General features: G+C 45.0%; 1 protein-coding gene across 1 annotated transcript in view; it reads right to left on the minus strand.

Moving 5' to 3' along the window:
* Window positions 1–356: 356 nt before the first annotated feature.
* The window catches only part of LOC131269046 (guanine nucleotide-releasing factor 2), a 36,145-nt gene continuing 17,899 nt past the window's right edge, over window positions 357–18,602 (minus strand). The window contains exons 2-16 of the mRNA XM_058271359.1: window positions 10,854–11,202; window positions 10,046–10,299; window positions 8,403–9,966; window positions 7,348–7,523; window positions 6,790–6,813; window positions 5,873–6,026; window positions 4,745–5,783; window positions 3,786–3,963; window positions 3,430–3,447; window positions 2,709–2,877; window positions 2,266–2,628; window positions 2,036–2,188; window positions 1,834–1,959; window positions 1,630–1,761; window positions 357–1,560 (exon numbers count right to left, since the gene is read on the minus strand). Coding sequence (XP_058127342.1) covers window positions 1,425–1,560; window positions 1,630–1,761; window positions 1,834–1,959; window positions 2,036–2,188; window positions 2,266–2,628; window positions 2,709–2,877; window positions 3,430–3,447; window positions 3,786–3,963; window positions 4,745–5,783; window positions 5,873–6,026; window positions 6,790–6,813; window positions 7,348–7,523; window positions 8,403–9,966; window positions 10,046–10,299; window positions 10,854–11,202 — 4,835 coding nt within the window. The 3' untranslated portion in view covers window positions 357–1,424. The remainder of the gene's footprint in view (window positions 1,561–1,629; window positions 1,762–1,833; window positions 1,960–2,035; window positions 2,189–2,265; window positions 2,629–2,708; window positions 2,878–3,429; window positions 3,448–3,785; window positions 3,964–4,744; window positions 5,784–5,872; window positions 6,027–6,789; window positions 6,814–7,347; window positions 7,524–8,402; window positions 9,967–10,045; window positions 10,300–10,853; window positions 11,203–18,602) is intronic.

The raw sequence follows: 18,602 nt of genomic DNA on the forward strand, positions 1-18,602 counted from the left end.
CAAAGAAGAAGAATATTATGCCGTCGGCTATGAAGGAGTCTAGATCCAGTACTTATGTTATTCGTTGTATTACTAACAATTCTATCATCTAATTGTAAATATGTTACATCAGTTTTTTTTTTTCAAAACATATCGAAACATTCTAGGTCATGGATACTTCGAAGCAAAAGAATATATAGGTGTGTGGAAACCATAAAAAAATGATAGCATGGATCTAAAATTTCGAGAAGTTTACGAAAGCAAACGCGGTTTGATGTTTTTTTTGCACATCGTTTCATACACTCTTTTGCTTCACATATTTTCACTTGTCCGTCCATACACACATTCACCCAAAAATTAAACTCAAAAGATAACTCATGAAAAGGTAAAAAATAATAATATTTATATTTTTCTATCAAATGTTAATTTTAGATATATCTTCGCTCTCTCTTTGATTCATAACGGTATTTCTGGAATTACCCACGCTGTCTCTTAAATTCAGTTTTTGGTAAACATAATGCATGTTCCTATCGCGAGTTACCTTATTTATCCGTGCCTCTAGCACGAACCTCTAGATTTTTCACTGACAGCAAAAACAAATCGATTGTTTTAGAGTAATGGTTCCATATTTCCAGCAACACTTACTACTTACTCGCTCACACTTGACGGGATAAACTACGGTAAGACTATGCTCTCAATATTTAGTTGTTTTGTGTATATGAATGGCGAGTTTTTGTAATAGTTGTAATATGATTGTGTTGTTGCATTTTAAATATATATAAAAATACTTTTAAATGTTTCCATTTCATTTGTGTGTACAATAAAAATAGATCACGTGTCTTACGATTTAAATAAATAATCTGAAGCATGATTCTTCAATGCCAAACCATGCATCATCCATCTTTGCAGATGGAATGGACCAAAAAAAAAAAACAAACAAAAAGAAACAAAATCATTCCAGCCTCAGCGAACAAAATGCGATAGGCTATACAATTGAAAGCGTTGGCTATTTCTAGGTGATCATATGTGTTTCTATAATACGTACTCCTTACGTAAATTTCTACTCTCTTTCTCTCGCATTCTCACTGTTACGTTCTTTGTTTCTCTATTCGATCTATCTATCTTCAGCCAAGGAGTTCCGCATTGATACAGTAAATGCATTTTAATGACCCTATCATACCAGCCGGCTGTGCATGGCGAAACATAAATGTTTGCATGTGCTTTGCAGCACAATTTTATCATTGGTTTCTACGTTACTTTCTAGCGATGCTGCTCTCACCTTGACACTGGCGCCTCGGTTTTCCCGACGGTGATGGAGAATGTTTTATGTTAGACGTATCCGCGACGGCTGTTTCTTCGCAATCAGGATTGCCGGATTTGCGAACTCGAGAACCGCTAGCATCCTGATGTTCATCGCTACCACCACGCAGACAGTTTAGCCGATACTAATTGACATTTGTTTTACGCGTGCCGCGCGGTTTGATTGTTTCTGAAATCTGCCACATCGCATCCTCGTCCAAATAGTGATCGAAGTTGTCAAAAAAGCCAATAATTCGTTCATTTTTCTTGAAGGGGTAGGAACTGCAAAACGAAATATGGAAGACATTATTAAAATCAAAATATCGTAAATATATTTAAATATAGACAAACCCTTTCCGGAACCGCTTCATGTTAACTACAATGTGATACTGCTGCCAACGCTTCGAGAAGTTTGTCGAGCCGTCCGGTAAAAGATCAGGATTGCCAATGTGGACAAAAGTTAGGTCTTGCAGCACGAGCCCACTAGCGGGAGAGTAAAGAGATTTGAGTTTAGATTGGTTGTTTGCTATCGTCATCTATAGAAGTTGTTCGTACATGTATGGTATGCAGGGAGGATTCGTCTCAGCAAGTGCTTGTCGGTATGCACGAAAGCTTGAACTGGAGTCGATCAGCGCGCAGTACTCCTTCAAGCCTTCTGTGATGGTTTTGTGCCACTCGAGCCTGTTTGGAAGAGAGAGAAGAATTGTGCCAAGGCATCGGTCATTTACCCTTGTGCTGTGTTTCTTTCTAGACATACCTTCGAATCGGAGCCGAATCGAGGGCTGAGAGCAGTGCTAGATAGGAGTTGTAGTTGTTTATCTTCCGTAAGTGCTTCATGATTTTGATAAATTTGATGACGTGCTTTTCCCTATCTTTGGCATCGTTTTGCGAAAGTATCTGCGTTCGGGCCCTAATTGAAAAGGAAGGTGAAAACCGTCAGGAGATTGACATTGATAACGTCTTTCGACGACATAAATGATTTCCTACCAGTAGGACATCTTGTTGAAATGTTCGGTGAAGCGCGTTAAGTTCGGCGAACGCTCCTCGCATTGCTCTTGCGCCCAGATCAGAACCTCCGGTATCTCTATTTTCTGGAATAGTTCCGCGTCGAGCAGTGTCATCTGCTCCGCAATCTCGGCTGATTTTAGATCAAGCAATGTCGGCGGACTTGATATGAGTGAGCGTGGCGAAATAGACTGCACATTTAATGAGGTTTTCTGCTTATACACGAGCGCTTTCTCTATGAGCTTCACGCGAAGCAATTTGGCCATGTTCAGGTGTCCGGCGCTCACCAGCTGGTAGTCAAAGTTCATTAAAATCACCAGCAAACGTTCACTTAGATCCGGTGTACTGCGGAAAGATAGATAACAGATAAATTTGAAGGATGCTCATCGCGGTACCTATCTTGTTGTAAGAATGGTTATACTTACGTCAGATCGTTTACAACTCGCACTAGCAATGAAAAACATTCTTTGGCGGCTTTCTGTTTGGCATCATTTATCTGACAGTGGTACACGGTGTAACGATGAGACAACTTTTGAATAAGTTCCAGCGGTGAGATAAATGTGCGAAATGTTGTGATAAACGCTTCGCCGTAAGCTGTAGAATTAAATGAAAGAAAAGTCAATAACCGACGCCCAATCAAACGTACCCTCACGATTGTAAATTGTTACAAAATTGATTGAATGAATTGATAATTTTGTTAAATGTAGCTGCAACCAAAGATAATAACGTAATAATCAAATGACAAGAACAAACAGACAGTATACGTTTCGATAATCTTATCGAAAACAAAATGTATATCTGCATTTAATTAAACCAATTCAAAAAGCTTGTACTATTCTACTGACTGATAAAACTTCCTCTTATACGAGAAAGTAACAAACACTCGAAAATATAAATAAAACAAACGTCCAAGAAACCTTTCCGGGCGGAAACAAAATGAAAAGTCATCCTATAAGAAAGACTCAAAAATATAACCCAAATGACCACACGATCCCTTCATTATTACATGAAGAGACACATAATGTACCAGAGAGAGGAGATATTTGTTAATACAAACAATAAAAAAACAAATCGATTACTAGCTACCACATTCCATTCACATATTCAATAGGTATATTGGTTGCATTTGAAAGATGAACCGCTTACCATCCTCTAAACATTCGTCTGTCAGTTGGTGTCGTTAATAATATTACAGGAATGAAGTAAATGTGCATACACATTAATAGGGTTTGTTTGCGAGACAACAGTGAGACCGAAACGGACAGAAATGATGGATGTGTGTTTTTGTGAAAGAGAAAGAGAAAAACAGATACATAAAATAGAAACAGAGAGAGAGAGAGAGAGAGACAGAGAAAGAACGAGATAGACACACACACAAAACAGGTGAATTGTTACAGTTACAGCTTTTCGTTTGAGTCCAACTATTAACTGACTGTACCACAATACGCGAACTGCCGACAATGAAATGAACCAATAGTGGAAATGGGTTTACAAACTCTTACCGTCGGAATTTTTCTGCACCCTGGTGGCGTGTATGATAAGCGCATCCGGATGACCACCTTTGACGTCGGGTCCGTCCTCATTCTCTTTCTTGAATACCAGGTGGCTGCTTACATCCAGCTCTTCCATTAGGTTAAGCGGCTGCTGTGGCTGCTGATGGTCCATTAGCGCCAGACCGTTCTGCAAGATGAATAATCCATGTAACAAATATGTGCGTAAACCATTCTTTTACCTTGCTCGGTTATAGTTCACATTATATTCGAGCTACACACAGATTTAAAAAATACATTTAGCAATCAAGTCTCTAGCTGAAGTCTATGGTATGTACTTAACGGGTTTTCAAACCAGCTTCGTTAGTATGCAGATATAAACCAGGGGCTATTTAAACAACTTGTAATTAAGTGTTGAGGGAATGGGTAAATCAACAGGATCACTAGCGATTGGAAGCTAAAACCTAATGTCTACGAAACTAAGATAAAATAACATTAACATAATATAAAACATACACTCGGCATGTTTCACGATTTTTTATCTATCTAAAGAACTAACAAAGCGTGCCTTCTAAGGGTATCAAACAATTCTTAAGTCAGTTTTAGAATGTTTTTTTTTGGATCTAAACTGCTATAAAAATTAATTCCGTCCAAAGGTTTTTCTGTGAAACTCAACTCTTTAACTTGTTCACAATTGGCTGCTCTTTAGGCAGCTTCAATATGATTCAATATCCAGGCATGTTGATGGTTAGAGTATTAAATAAACGATGCTGGACACATGCAAAATCTATCGAAGTAAAGTATTGCATAAAAAATAGTAGTCGTTAGAACAGATGCTTTTCGTCCATTTGACAAACAAATATTCACTTGAAAGAACTGATTGATTTTTAAAGATGCAAAGCTTGCCGGCGTATGTGGTCGTAAACATTAGGGGGTTAATTATTACGTAAACAAATACATATAAAGCGCACCTTGTTATTTCGCCTAAGTATCACCTCAACCTCGACCTCGTCCTTGTCACTGTTTTGGTCATCATGGTCACGGGCCGATGGATCCGATCCCGTCGATGCGTACGACTCGTAGATCGTGCCGCCGGAAGGAACAAGCGCCAGCTTGCCGCCGCTACTGCTACCGTGTCTATCGGAGCCCTTGTTATGCAGACTATCGTTTAGACCACTACCATACTCGAGTTTGCTACTTCTACCGCCGTTGTTATACTGGCTGTGGGCATGTTTGGTGCTGCCGTCACTGCTGATGACTAGAGTGCTGCCGCTGTTGTCACCGTCGCCACTGTTGGGGCTGTTAGTGGTATGCTTGAGATTCGGTTGGGAAGCGGTGTGGGAGAGATTAGCAGTCGGGGACACGTTAGCGATTAGTGCTGAGCTGGATCGGTAGTCCTTTAGTAGCAAGTAGTCTTCCTCATTATGGCCGCCTTGCTTGGAGGGACCAACACCGCCACAACCCCCACCTCCAGCACCGGGTGCTAGCTTGTTAGTGCTGGTGTTGCCTTCAATGCCGCGGTTGATATAACCAGGTTCCGATGCGTCAGAATGTTGACCGGGACCACTGACAGCTGCCACGGTAGTTGGACCAGCGTCACCGGTCCCAACCGACACGGCAGGTCCGTGCAAGGAGTGTCCACTGGCATCGGCTTCCCAACCGCCCTGTAGTACCTTGGGTGCTCTGACATCCAGCGTTTGATTGTAGACCGATGAGGTTGAACGGGAGGCATTGCCGCCTCCCGATTGCGAGGACGTTAGTGATGCCGTTGATGGTGAGGGTGATGTGTTGATCGTTGATCCCGCCGGTTGCGGGAACTGATGGGAATGATGGTGGTGGAGCTGTTGTTGGTCCTGGAATATCTTGGGGCTGGCGGGAGGCGTCGAGATGATGCTCGGTGTTTTACTGTTGATGCGTTGACGCTTCGGCGGCAAAGCTGGGGGCTTCATGACAACGTTTGGCGAACCAGGTGGTGACACCGATATTGATGCCATACGCGAAGGAGATAAGCTAAACAGTTCATGTGAAAAATAATTGAATTACCATTGTCATTCCTATTCGCTCTACTATATTTTTTCTTCCATTCGCGTCTTTCTTACCTCATTGTTTGACTGTGAGAAATGCTATGGTTGGTACTGCTAGTGCTTGTAGTAGCCTGCTCGGAGTGTTCCAGATTGTATGTGTGCACCGAGTGGCGCATAAACTCCGAGTTGTTCTGTGTCGCGCTGCCGAATATCTCCATATACGCCATAACTGTAAAATGCGGCGAAGCACAACCATTTAACATTAGTGTGTTACATATTCACCCCCAGTTCATTTAATTCGCTTCTGCTAAAACTAAGTATGTTTCACAGTTTCCAACATTTTTGATTCCACATTACGAAGCCAAAACCGAATAACGTGTTTGCAAACCATAAGAGCTTAGGAAACGAGACTATAGAGACTATTCACTACAGGGAAAAGGGTGCAAACGCGCTACAAACAAACAGCACTTCAACGCAAGATAGTAAGTTTCGTTTGTTTTTGAAAGTATGTTTCACTGTATGTTCGCTTCTGAAATAGTTTTTTTTTGTATCTAGTGATTTCGAGTAAAATTTTGCTTGGTATTCCATGGAAGTAACTGGTGTGTGCGTGTGTGTTTTGTATATTTGGTAGGTTGACATAAAGAAAAAGTAAAACATGTTTGAATAAGATACGCGCTTTCTATCAATAGTATTCCTATCGTGGAGACGTGTGTGGCTGCTGGGGGAGACTAACAGTTGGATCCAATCAGTGTTGTCTATTGCTACAAGCTATAGAACATATTTTATAGATAGCACAAGAGACAGAAAAGTAGATAGAAAGATAGATAGATAGATAGATAGATAGAGTATATAGGAGCGAGATACAGATACAGAGAAAAGTGACGGACAAGAAGCACGAGACAGTGGCCGAAGGGGGGCCTTAAAGGTAAACGAGAAAACTTCAAGGTGGATGCAATTGATATGGTACAGGAAGGATGATGTCCACAACTTACCTGAATAGGCAACACTTTGAAACACTAAAGTGCGCGCGTCGCAACATAAAATCAGATTAGAATGTTTTGACCAAAGAATATTGCTTCATTTAGAATCTTATTTATAATTGAAATGGTGGACAGACAGTGAGAAAGGGATATTGTTGTTTGAATCACACACCACGCCAAGGTACGTCCCTTTAGCCATCGGATAGAGACAGCTCGAAATGTTAAATACCCAACACACACACACACCCACACACACAGACGCGCGGACATATGCAAAAAATGCTCCACATACATCTGCTAATGATATGTTTTTGGTTATTATTTTAGTTACCCGAAAACAAATTTCGAAATTCCATTTTCAGACTATTTTGATTGACCATTTGATTTACAAAATTTGTTTAATACGCCAATAAGAAGAAGAGGAACGATTCGCTCCTTTTTTACTTGCAGATGAGTGGACCAAACACAAGCGCGGTGTTCAAAGGAGGATGCACTGGAGCCAAGGGGAGCTTGGTGGGCGTGGAAGGGGAATGCGCAAAAACCGGGATCCATCCCGTTGAGCATACTTACTATGCTTTTTCTTCATCGGCAGCGGTGGCGGTTCCTCCGGAAAGGGGTTGATGATGTGCCGGGGCTCGAAGAGACTGATATGCTTACTGGGCAGGTTGTTCATCATATGCTGCCGGCTTTGCGACAGGTAGGTAGGCGAGCTGTGTATCGGGAAGTGCGAGAAGACGTCCTGCGAGCTGTGGAACGAGGAGAGAAAATCGGGATGCAAGGTTAGTTCGTTTTTTTTTTTGCAGTGTTGGAAGAGGCTAATCAATCCATTTTGGGGCCTCAAAAGATTTTTAACAATTTTACCGCTTGTTTTTCAAAATACGATCCTTCATGTTTCTGAATATGAATATTTTTCCTAACTGTGGGAAATATTTTATAACGACTTCTAATTGATCTAAACGGAAAATCTCACGAGAAGAAACCAAATTAATTCAATTATATTAATGATGTGATTTTCTATTAATTCTATAAATTCAACAACAGTTTCATGTCTACCACAATTCACATTTACTTTTCCACTATTTCCATGATGCTGTAAATCTGACTTTAAAAATCATCACATTCACTTAAGCAATCTAAACAATTTAAAAAATATACCTTTCTATCCGAACTAAAAACTGAAAAGCATTTCGTAACGTAAAAATCCTTACACGAGACGGCGTAGAAGTTTCATAATGGAATGGCACTTTTAATGCTTTTTTTCTTCAAATAAATTGCCTAAAAAATCAAATCGTTTCGATTGTTGATTGAGGAGCTTTTATATGACCATTGTTCATGGTCACACCTTAAGTGTACGGGAAACGCATTAATTTGCCGGCAGATACAATAGACATGAGAAAATCAGACCGAAAAACTAATCGGTCACGGCGTTAAAGGTTAACATGAACATGAACATGATAAAGCAATGTTTAAGTATATAAAAAATCTAATTACAAAACACTCGTAAGAACATAAATGACAAAAGGAAAAGTATGAATTGTATGAGATAAATATCGTCAGTGGTTTCTTTTCTCATACCGTGGACCCTTCAACCCGTCTCTGAGTGTTTTTTTTCTTCTTAGGCTCACCTTCTTTCTGCGTCTAGTTCGTCCACGTTATCATACTGCGATGGGTGACGTTCCTTTTTAATACTGTGCGATCGTGTTTTGACTGGCAGGGCGGGTGGACGTTCCAGCGAGCCGGATGTGCGCGGAAACACATCGTCGGAGCCGGCCAGTGCCGCTTCGTCAATGCTGCCACTGGGACCGTGGTGAATCTGCAACTGCTTCGCGAGGCTGCCACTGCTGGTGCTTGACATCGACGTCACCGTCGCTGCCGAGGCGATGGACGCACTCTCGTCCGTTGCCTGCGTTATGATCGTGTCAATTTTCTGATGGAAATGCTTCTGCTGCTGCTGCTGCTCGGTTGTCTTGCTCGTCACCTTGACTTCGTTCAGGCTGTCGATGAACGACTCCGACTTGTGCACGTACGACGAAGACGAGGACGACGACTGGCTGCTAGCGCTTATTTGGTGATGGTGATGGTGTTGTTGGTGTTGATGGTGGTACTGCTGTTGTTGCAGCAGCTGCGGATCGCGCTGGCTGACGCGCTGCGAGTACATCGACTCGAAGCCGGACTCGTTGGAGTTGCGAATGAGAGAATTGCTGCCACCGTTTCCACCGCCAATGCCTACCACCGTTGCGGTGGCGGATGTCATCGTGCTGATGGCTACCGAATCGCTTTCCCAAGCCGCCCCTCCACCAGGCACCAGCATCCCGAGGCCCGCGGCCATACTGGCGTCATTGACGGCGCGCAGTTCGTCCTCCTCGCGTGAATGATTGAGCGCAGAGTCCAGCGAGCCAGCGCTGGCACTGAGCAGACTAGAGTTATCCTCGGGAGAGCGCGAGCGCAACGACATTCGATCGAGCCCGATGCTTCCACTTCCACCACCACCAGCTCCTCCACCACCACTCACACCACCAGCACCACCACCTCCCAAGGTGCTACCCTGGTGCAGGTGGAAGGTCGAATCGGCGGAATGGCAGCAGTCGGAGGACGAAGCCATCGTCATCGTGGCCGCAGCTGTCGACGTGGTGGTATCGTGGAATGAGTGGTTCTTCGCGTGGTGCCCCTTGCGCTTCGGTGGCAGCGGTGGGGGCGGCTCGTTCGAACGATTCGGGAGCGGCGGTTTCGGCGGCGGTGGCGGGCTCGAGTCGCGCAGGATGCTCTCGGTGCTGTGCGACGCGCGCACCGTCTTCAGCGACGTCTGCTCGAGGATGTCGCGCTCGCGCGGTGTCAGATGAATGTCCGGTAGGGACGTGCGCTGACTGATCGCGTCGACTGGCGGGCGCTGGAGCGTGTTGGAGCTCGTGCCATTACCACCCGCGCCCACCCCACCGCCTCCGCAGCTCGCCTGCAGCGGTTTGTCGGAGATTTTTTCGTTCGCCAAATTTACTAGATTATTAATCGCGTTCTCGACCAACTCGACCACCTCCTTTACGTTTTCCTTGCTGAGCGACGGGCAGTCGTCACCCTCCTTGGTCAGCAGTACCTCGTCGCACAGCTTCAGCAGATTGCCGAGCGACACGTACACATGATTGGTTGCGTTGATAAATGCCGTACTGTGTTCGTTGAGCGTGTACGATTGAAGCGCTGGAAACGAGCAAACAGAGTCAAGCATTAGTAAGCAGTGCGTAATAAACACCCGCACCGTGTGGACCTTAATACCTACCGGTGTGCACATTGGCGATCGATTCCAGCACGACCGTGCCGTTTCCGGGCAGCATCTCCAGCTTGTTCTTCAGTATGACATCCTTGAAATGCGTCAGCGCATTCTTCACCTGGCGCACGTGATAGTTGAGATCCTGTACCGGTTTGGTCGGCTCGTCGCTGGTGCTCTTCCGGCCACCATAGCTAGCGCAACTTCCGGCTCCACCGGCGCCGCCACCGCTGCCGCTGCCTCGTGGACTGTTCGGTGAGTGAGATCTGCGGAATTTAGCCGATTTGCGATATGCGATCGAAAAAAGCATATTAGAAACAACAATCACTTCGCGCATCAGCAATGGCGTTCCGTTAGTGTCGGGGGTTTTTTTTTTCTTTTTGCTCTGTCGTGTTAATAAAAACACATCACGACCGAATGTACCGTCCCGTCTGTGCCTTTCTTTTCACGAACTGTTGCGAACAGTTGTACATCACTTGTTTCCACCAGGGCCCGAGAGTACACGACGCCTGCTACTGCCGTGTATGTCTATCTTATCGTAGATAAGCAAACAATTCACCTGCCTGATACTCGGTTCGCGTTTTGGTTCGGTGTCCACCGAGGTCGTGGTGTTCGACCAAACGGTCAACAATGACGGGCAGTAATTAGACAGATTCGCATGATTCGCTGCCCCGCCAAGGGTTGTGCGCAGTCTATCAAGGTTGTTTACGTTTGCTGGTAGATACTTACAGTGACAAGAGTGACTACCCTAGCAGTTTATTCTGACATTCTCCGGTTTTTAGGTGAGCCACTAGATCCTACGGATGAATCCGGTGCTTACCTTGTCATCGTGTTGGTCGGTGTGCGTATCTGTGATATCTTCTCCAGAAAGTCGTCCTTGAAGGAACGGGCCCGGCGGGCCAGCTTATTGCCGCGGATGCTTCCCTTGTGCCCGGAAGAGCCCGGGGCACCCGGAGTCGTAGCGATGGTACTACCGTCACCCGCACTCGTCTCGTTGCCACCGCCGGCTGCAGTCGGTGTACCACCGGTGCCGATCCCCGCCGTCGATGACGAGTTCGAGCTCGTGCCACCGTTGCTTCCGCTTGCACTCGAATTGCGCCCACTCGAGATCGGGGTGGACGTTACACCCGGCACGGTCGTTGATTGATGGAAACTACCGCAATCGTAGCCTGCAAAGCAATGAAGGTACAGGTAAACAGTATTAATCTTCGGTACCTGAAGTTTGCGCGAAGTGATCTGAAACAACTCTTATACTGTTCCCTTAAAAACGAAGGATGTGATTATTAAAAACTGGGAGTTAGAAATGTGAAACAGAAATATTTTATTGGTACAATAAGACCACCTTCTGTGTGACCACGATCTCCTCGTTCGTAACACGTTACTTAAAAAGTGTTCAAAGGATTTTATTAAATCAGCCTTAACAACCCACACCATCACTTTTCTCATTGAGAATAGTAGCTATCTGCTAGAAGAAAGAAAGATGGATGCATTTCAACATATGTACTCGCATTTTAGCAACATGAATATCATATGGGAGCCAAATGCGGAATGTGGGTTTCATTCCAAAAAAAATCACTCGTTCTCAGCATTGTGTTTTTAAAGATGAGATGTGGTATACCAACAGAGCACCAAGATGAGGCTGCACAACAGCTTTGTAGTTGAGCAACCAGAAACACACAAACACACTGTGTTGTTCCGGAACAGGATGTCCGATCTGTGTACCTTCCGGTTTCAATATTTTTCCATAGGAAAAGCACGCCTCAGCACGGATTGCTCACATCAAAGTAAATCCGCAATCTGCACAAACAATTAGTTGCGATCCGTAGGTTGTGCATGGTATGTTGTGTGCTTCACTGGCCAGCCCAGATGTTGCAAAGAACACACACTGGCCGAATATGTTTGCAGAATCGATAGAAACGCAATTTTTTTGTCGATGTTAGTCCACCGGTGTTTTTGCTGCCAGAGCGCTACAGCGTAAACACACATGTGGGTGTAGCCCGGATGTGTGTACGCGAAGGGCTATAGTGTGCTTCAGGTGTTTTGGGAAGCCCTAAAACCGGGACGGCAGACAGACACAACACCCGGGCCCGGGCTTCGCACACACGTGGAAACGCAGCATCGAGAGATGGAGCTTCAAAGACCGTCCGGGGTTTTTTTTTTCGGGTATCTGTCGGCTCTCCGGCCCCGTTTATATCCCGCGGATGGTTTGGGAGCAAGAACCGCCGCGGATCCGTACTGTGTGTGGCGCGCAAGTCATGCGGTGAGTGTGTTTGAGTTTGCTCGCGCTCGCGCGCGCACCCTTCCACTCCACTCGCGCTCCCTCCACGCCCCAGCAACAACGGTGACGCGATCGACGATTATATGTCCAAACATGGATAAAACGACACTGCTGATGCTGGCGTAACTATTGGGCTGTTGGAGCGCGTAGCCGTCTCCGGTTTTTTGGGATGTGTGTATACAAAAATAGCTCAGCTCCCAGCATCGTCGTCGGAGCTGGAGAAGCGTTGATTTTGCGTCGCGCGCCACACCGAGGGAGATTGGATCCGTTCCCAAGTGGGATAAATGAAATAACAAAAAAGGGAAAAAGATATACCCGACGATCAGTGTTAGAAATATCCCTATCAGCAAAACACACGGTATGAAAGGTGCACTGTGCAAAAGCGCGATACAAAACTATCGAAACTAGCAGATCACACGACCACTTCCAAAGGTGGTCCCTTTGCGCGATCGAATTGTTTACGGGAAGGTTTTGATCGTTTCGCTGCTGATCGTTGGAATGAGTTGTACAAATTAAGGAAAAACAAGCACAAACACACACACACACACACAGAGTACGACAGGCGGGTGCCGTGGAAGTCTGTTGAACCTTTGTTCGGCCGCACAAAACCCAAACGATCACACTACCATCACGCGCGAGTTTATTGCAGTACGACGCGACGGGGCCTTACCGCGAGATTGGCGACAAAATGCGCGACAACCTTAACCCACCTTTTGCAACGCCCCGCGGGCGTGTGTCTTTGTGCGCTGTACGTTTGGCTGTTTGGGACCGCGATCGACGTCGTCCGATCTACGGCTCTCCGCGACACTGACTGCTGCTGGCTGCCACACGGCTGACTAATGTACCACGAATGGTTACGAATCCGAAACGCCCCAGAGCCCGCACCTAGCGGTCAGCGTCATCCGTACCGCGTACTCCGGGACTGCATCTAGCGAACATGTGTGGTGACTCTCACACATGCTGCACAAGTCGATCTCCCTCCCTTCGCGGGTCGGATATCGCGCTCCGGCGGCGCTCTCTTTTTCGGCGGCGGCGTCGGCGGCGGCGCCCGTGGAAGTGCACACAAACACACATCTCACCGAAAAACGGCGGCGGCGCCGTGTTCGGAAGCCGTGAAAATTGATATTCCGTACCGAGCCGGTCGCCACGGGTTTTTAATAAGTTCATAACAAACCAAAACACCCCCTTCGAGCGCGAAACAACGCACAAGTCCATATTTGTTCTCGTGCGATAAACGATAAACTGGCCGGCAAAAGTGCCAAAAAACGATTAAACGACTCCGGCAAACCCAGTGCACCGGTAAGTTTATCAAAATTGTTGTGGGAAAAGTAAAAATAACAAGGACTTATTTCGATTTCAGCTCGCGACACACGAGGGAATGGAAAAAAAGAGAGAAACAACGCAAGAAACAGAAACACATCACACCACACGAGATAAATCCACGCTCCCCCTTTTTTCGCGTCAACCGTAAAGATCGTTTCTTCACGCGGCTTTGCAAAAAACACATGGTGTCCTTTTGTTTTATTATGTCTTAATTTAAGAGAACAAACTTACGCATGTCTTAAGCATAGACATCACATTTGCATCACAGGAAGAATCTCAACGAATATTTCTATCTGTGAGTGGATGCAGTTCTTTGTGGCTGGTTTGCAACGCACGTCGTGTTTAGTTGTAGGGGAAAGTAAGGCTAGATGCCCCCGGTGGGGTAATATGCATTGAATATGTTCCTTCGCGTGTCTAACACATCCTTATGTAGATTTCACGGCTCTAAATGTAGATACAACAGGGAAAATAGGAAAAAGCAAATAACACTAGAAATCTTGTAAGATTTCCCTACAATAGTTTAAGCGATAACAAGTGTTAAAAACAAAAATCTCTTATCAAGCAAATATTCATGAAGTACTTTAACAAACAAGTTCTATCAAGTACAGCAAGATACTTAATGTATACTGAACAGAATTGGATTCACAATTCATCACTCATTCTGGTTGTGGAGACAAAAAAGAAAACTCCCTCATCAAAGGACAATATGCACCGTGGGGCAGGATACACTGATGTAAATGTTAAAAAAAACACTCAAAATTTCCTGTTAGAACTACATTTAACTAGATAAAGTAACTAAATTTTGTAATTGTATATTCTTAAAACAATATTAAGTCACGACAAAAACCACTAATTAAATAATTTTTCACGGTTAACCACAATTTTAAATTAAACGTGATAGAAAAAGTACTGAAATTCTTCGTTTATACTACAATCTGAGGGGGGTTAATATCGGTTTTGGTTAGTAGAGGAAACGGTGGAATATCGATCTGTAATATTTTGATTATTTTTCTTGAACAGTTTGCAAGAAATAAAAGTATTCCGATTACTGGTGCATATTGCCTCACATTCCTTACCCATTTTTGTAACTGAAAGCGAGGTTTGAAATGATTCATCGTTTGAACAGAACTAATATGACAACCTAGAAGCAATGAAAGGAGAAAGGACTGAAAGTGGACTAATATTCTCAAATAAAAACATTAAAAAAATACCAAGCTTTTAGCGAATCCGTTCAGTAGTAACGTTTTTTTGTGTTTTAACGGTATCATCTAACATCTAAGATCTTTTTATCGTCGTAAGAAAACGTAAATTCAACCTGAAGTTTGCTTCCGTGTTCCAGCACCATTACAAACGCTTGTTTATGTTATTAGTGGCTCATCCCCGCGCATCATCATAAAAAGTTAAGAAACATATCACCGATCGGTTGCTGTTAATTGAAAGAGCTGACCACAATAACCCCACATATGACACACGCCATTCTTGGGAAAGGGCATGCACTCGCTGATAGCATATACATAGCCGGGTAGACGCTGCTTGCACCTACTGATAAGAAGGCTCAATCATCCAATCCAACCCAATCCGCCGTTTGCATATTATAAACAAAACTTCTCGCACTCGCGGCCTTAGCGGTGGAGGGAGGAAGGGAGGGGGATGTCAAGTGGAGGGAGAACATCGCGTCGCACGCTTACGGACCCCTGTGTGCGACCTGCGAGAGCCTACCACTATAGCTTGCGCTAGAGAGTGAGTGCAGGGTTCCACACGTTTAATTAATTAGTTAATTAATTTCTGACGATGTGCTATAAGGCGGCTTTTGCGGTGGCGGCGCCAGGCTGAAGATGGCAAGAAGATGGGTAACAAAACAAAAACGGGCAGAATAAGAAAGCCACTAATCAGCGGAGCGGTCGAACCGCGGCGCGCGTCCGGTTCGATCCGGTCGATGGAGCTGGGAAGCTGGCGGCTTCATGCTATTATCATGTATGGAGGAGCGATACTCATCCCGCGGAACGGATGTCTTATGTAAAGCGAGCCAGTTAACACGCGGGCCCTCCCCCCCACCCTGCTCCCACGGAACGAGATTTTATGGGCAATTTATACTTTTATACCCCTTCCCCAAAAACGTCGATGGGGTAATGAATGTTTGCCGATTTCAGTTTTCAGTTCTCTATATCTTGCTGCTCTCGCCTTATTCGTCACACGTCATGCTTTCCCGGGCGTTTACACAAGTTATCGCGGCGAAGCGGGATGAAGGTATACATTTTGGATAGACAATATCGGTAGAAAATCGGCCTAAGAATGCCGAAGAATTGGAGAAACTGAACCCTACTCCCACCTGCAGGGGTGGCTGGGGTAATATGCATCCTTCAGGCAAAATACAGCTGTTTAACTAACATACGGTCATCCTGTGAGTTTGAAAGCTCTGCATCAAGAGAAATGAACAAAACAAAACAAAAACGAAATAAAGATTAAACAAAAACATCACCGGATCGGATAAGTTCTGATGTCATTTTGTTGACCATTCGGCTAAGGAATGAAATGTTTAATACTCTTAATATGAATCGTCACCGGGGAAAATGCATTCCTTTGTAAACAAACTGATTAATTATTTTAGATACTTAGATATTTTAGATTTTTTGTGGTGATTTTTAGCTCTTTATTTCGATGCGTCTTGCGATTTATGCAAAAGAAAAATTCATGTGTTTTTTGTGCAAAAGTTTTAGTTTCTAGATTGAACAAAATTATTTGTCAAAATCAACAACCACTAGTAAATTTATTTGAAAACTTCTCAGTACTCCTTAAGTGGTACATATTGCCCCGGGAACCCCTATCAACTGCCTCTAATCGTCTCTTCTTTCTCTCGGGAGAGATTTTGTTTGTGTATCCCCCAAACCAGCGATGTCAAACATGCGGCCAGCAAGAACGTTGGATGCGGCCCGCGACCCCTTTGATACAATACGTGCTAAGTTTTGATTCCTTGAGTAGCCCTTTAAAGTCGGTTGACAGGTGTTCGTGATACCGGGAGAGGGTGTGTCAGATTCGAAATTCGAACCTACGAATTCTGGAACGGTGAAGATCTTGTGCTCGTAGCTGTGCCACCAATTTCCCCTATCTATGAGCCACTAATTTAGCTACCCGTTAATCGGACAGGTCCATAACTGAAGACAGTCGATAGTCCAGATCAAAAGAAGCCCGCGTATTGAAGGGCCTTACTGGAGGAATACGAAAGCAATGAGCTCGCGATTATATCGTACGATAAGGGTCGCAGATATGAACGACGACATGACACCTGACATAGGAGGTTGTGACCAGTGACCGCTGGGAAGGCTGAATTGATAGAGACGCAACACCACTCCGCTGTCTGTCCACTTACTTGTCTGCTTGGAGAGCGTGGCGGCATCATTATCGCCATCGTCCACCGACCGATCCTCGAACGAGTCCGAGCGTCGTTTGTACTGGAATCGCTCACTCCCCACCAGGGAGTCCCGATTCCCGGCGCTTCCCAGCACTTCCGGCGAGCCCTGGCGCTGCTGGGTGAACGCGACGTTGTACGTGCAGTTTGTACCCCCGAAGAGCTTCGAACGTGGTGGAGTCACCCCGCTTCCCGAACGTCGCGGCGTGAACCGGGGCGAACCGAGAAACTCCATCACGTTAGCGGCCAGCGTTTTGCGCTTCCGTTCGTGCTCCTCGGCGACCTCCGACCCCCGTCGTTCTGGCTGCTTCTTGGAGCGCCCATCGCGCCCTCCTTCCTTGTCCGCCAGACACGGATCGGGATCGATGCTGTTGGCACTTTTGAGGATCACCCCGTCGTAGCTGGCAGCGTCGAGCGTACGGATCTGCCGCTGGTTCCGCCGATTTGTCTGCTCGAACACGGCACAGTCGTACAGGAAGGAGTCATCGAACCCCGGCATTCTGCCTCGGGATTGCTTCTTTCACTGAAAACTATTCTGCCACTCTCACACAAACACGTCCATGGTACGATTACGGCACATTCACATTCGAGCCCAATTCCACGCGAAACTTCTATCCTTTGCTGTGAGTCCAAACTAAAATCTAGAAAACGGAGGCGAAAGCAAACCATTGCAGGTCATCCTTACGACACTAGAACGAATGGTTGGCAATACGTGGGAACAGGGTGTTCTATCCTGAATGTGTCTCTATATTTTACTTCAAGAGCTCCTCCGCATGCACTCTGGAAACTCTGGAAAACTCCAACGACACCAGGGGCATCAAAGAAGCCTCTCAGTCGTAAATCCCTTTTAAAATGTAAGGAATTTGTAGGAACGTCACGATCAATCCTAGTCAGGCAGGTCATTCTAGTGGAGAGTATTCGCTGGTACAAAGCCAAAGTTTAGTTCAAAAAGAAAGGAGTTTACGCCATGCAGAATTCATGACTGGTTAGTTTTGCCTCGCTATCATGAATAGTTTGCAGTCAATAGCTATGTCTTGCATCGCAATATTCTGGGAGACCGCAACTAAAAGGGCTTACACTAGTGTCGGTGGGTAGCAAGTATGCCTCTTGGAGGTCTAACATCCCCAACAAACCACTCTTTATGTGGTAGAGAACCCTGGTTTTTGTTGGCCCAGAATATCTTGGAACCAGCAGCCATTTATGTGTGGTTGTGAGAGAGAAATAGATAATCTGGTGACGGCTTGCAGGTCAGATATGCAAGAAAAGACGGTGAGCCTCTGATCCTTAAGGTCGTAACCTATAGTTTCCACCGTAGATTAAGTGAGTCGAGATTTTAAACCAGCTTACATTCAAAATGAGAAAGCATCCAACAAAGTAATAGTGAAATTTGAGATTGATGTGTTATGATCTAGTGACTCATTTCAATAAGAATCAGAATGTATATGCCTCTCCTCTTTTTGGCTTTTTTTTGTGCACACGGAATAACATTTTTCTCTTATGAGCATAAGATCACTCCACTAGAACGCTTTCCGCAACGTCTATTTCGTTCCTGTGGCTATTCG

Source organism: Anopheles coustani, chromosome X (genome assembly GCF_943734705.1).
Source record: "Anopheles coustani chromosome X, idAnoCousDA_361_x.2, whole genome shotgun sequence".
NCBI classification, from domain to species: Eukaryota; Metazoa; Arthropoda; class Insecta; order Diptera; family Culicidae; genus Anopheles; species Anopheles coustani.